Consider the following 2,406-nt stretch of genomic DNA (forward strand, 5'->3'; position numbering starts at 1 on the left):
TGGTCTGTGGTGGAAATGGGTGGTAGAACAACAGGTGATGACGAGGTGGCAGGTTGGGGACTAGAATCAGATACAAATCCAGAAGAATTTCCACTGTCGCTATCAGTAATTAGAGGTGGAGTTGTTGAAGGGGAGGTTAAACATCTTGAAGATGGCGGGCTTGAATCCAGATCCAAATGAGACTCGATGCTATCATTACCAGATGTTGGAGATTCCGCGATGGCAGAAGATTGTCTGATTAAGCTAGTTTCCAGTTGTGGCGAGCTGTAAACGTCCCATGGTTGATAAAATGAAGAAGTAAATGTGGGTTGGTAATGTCTTGTAGAGTCGGTTGTATACTGAATTTGGTTCTGGTAGGGCATTAAACCAGTCTTCTGACTTACATTTTCAACTTGTTGATCCGATAAAGATACCTGAAAATAGAAATGAAGTTTTTAAAGCTTGAAATATTATCATATTAAACTGATATGTTCCTCTCTGTTATCAATATAAAATCTAACCATCAACTCATACAATTTACATTCAGATTTCCAACTGACTTACCGTATAATTTACTGGAGATATCATTTTAAAACTAGAGTATAATTTAAATGTAAAGAAACTAATAGATCATTAACTTTTAATGTACATTTTCCAACACAGGACAACATTTAATACACTTTTAGACAAATACAGAGCAACTCCTGTCTGTCAGTAATGTGACAACTCGACTAATGCTGGCATATTTAATCGAGTTAATTAGATTAATACAATTCAATCACTGATGGAATTGACAGTTGATTAGTGATGTAATTAACAATAACGACTCGTGTTGTTTTACTCATTTCACGTTGATTATTTATTACAGTATATGAGCAACCAGGTTAACATCAACGTTTTGGTCCATTTGAGGTCTTATATCAATTATTTATAAGAAATATCAGTAATCTATGTATATATTATTTATAATTTTTGGGGGTTTGGTATCACGACGAGAAATAAAGAATTGAAGATAATTCATATTTAATTTATTTCTACTATCATTTTTATATGGTTACACGTCGTTTCTCGGTTTATTATCGTCTAAGTTCCGGCTTGTTCATCGATTATCTTGATCTGTACAGTCACCTGCATGCATGTGCTGTGTATCGTACTAAAAATAACCAATTTGAACGTGCCAGGACGATATGTAGATCAGCACAATGAAGGTCGAAGGAAGTTCAAAAAAGACAGAAACTGAATAATTTTCCAGGATACAATTCTGTAACAAAACAATGTGTGCCCCATTTTTTTGGCAACCTTCCCTAAAGGTGCCCTTCAATCAAGGAACACCATTAGACAATATAAATTCACTCTTGGGCAGTCCTAACTTCAGATGGGTTTTATTAGTCTACATAATTGAAAATGCTTCGCTAAATGTGTGTTGAATACCACTTCTGTCTTGTTGACCGTCTTTCCTGTCTAAAAACAGCTAATATTTGTAGTATTTTGCGTTTCAAAACATTCCCAAGATACGAAAGTACAATATAATTTTAACTTCAAACAGAGCACAGTGAACTCACAATTGTAATCCTCAGCATATATAGTTCAAAAAAGCCGATTTTACCAATTGCCTTTGGAAAGCTCTTTGAGTCATTATGTTTTGCTCGTTGCCTATACAAATAAATATTCAAGTAACTTTTAAGATGTTAAAAGACGAAATGTGACTGTAGGATATCTTAATAATATTTTATTTATCAATAAATAAACAGATAATCTTGAAATAACAATACAACAACAATATTAAAACAATATCATTAACAATAAACAATATGATTAGGTCATCATCTGAACTGAGGATACATGTACGAGTTGACGTATGTTGGAAAAGACATCGTTCTTTGAAATGTGGTATTGTTGGATGGTGCTTGGATGGAAGATGGTATATTATAAACTGGTCGGGAAGCAGCTGACGATGGTATTACTTGGGACATCAATGCTGAAGGAGACATCATATTATATTGTGGAATGTTTGCCGCAACTGGTGGAATGTAGCTTGGATTCATTGGTGGAAAAGCGGGTTTGTTGTCACGGACTCGCTTCCTCCATCTGGCACGCTTGTTTTGAAACCAAATCTGAAATAAAATCAAAAACATTAATATCAAGACTGAATTGTATTTATTTTTAGATGTAGAAACCTGTCAAATATATTACAGTGGATGTCGAATGAAAATTGTGTTTGCAATTTGGCTTAGAAGGAACTAAAAAGAAAAATACCTTCAGGTTTTTCTCGGGAATATCCAGATCTCGAGACAACTGTTCCATTACTTCAGGCTCTGGGTATGGCGTATCCAAAAATATTTTTTCTAATGATCGGACTTGTTGAGGACTGTAATTTGTTCTAGTATTCTTCTTGTTTGAAATGTTTTCAGGATCAGACGTTTTTCT

The 2,406-nt window shown here is 34.4% G+C and overlaps 1 protein-coding gene across 1 annotated transcript; it reads right to left on the bottom strand.

The window, feature by feature from the left end:
* Positions 1–2,054: 2,054 nt before the first annotated feature.
* LOTGIDRAFT_70726 (hypothetical protein) lies at positions 2,055–2,373 on the bottom strand (the record flags this gene model as incomplete). Its single annotated transcript, XM_009056989.1, has 2 exons — positions 2,055–2,093; positions 2,236–2,373. Coding segments are annotated over 2 exons (177 nt in total), but the record flags the coding sequence as incomplete, so codon positions are not given.
* Between the last annotated feature and the right edge of the window lie 33 nt (positions 2,374–2,406).

The sequence above is a fragment of the Lottia gigantea genome (assembly GCF_000327385.1).
Source record: "Lottia gigantea unplaced genomic scaffold LOTGIsca_297, whole genome shotgun sequence".
Classification (NCBI taxonomy): Eukaryota; Metazoa; Mollusca; class Gastropoda; family Lottiidae; genus Lottia; species Lottia gigantea.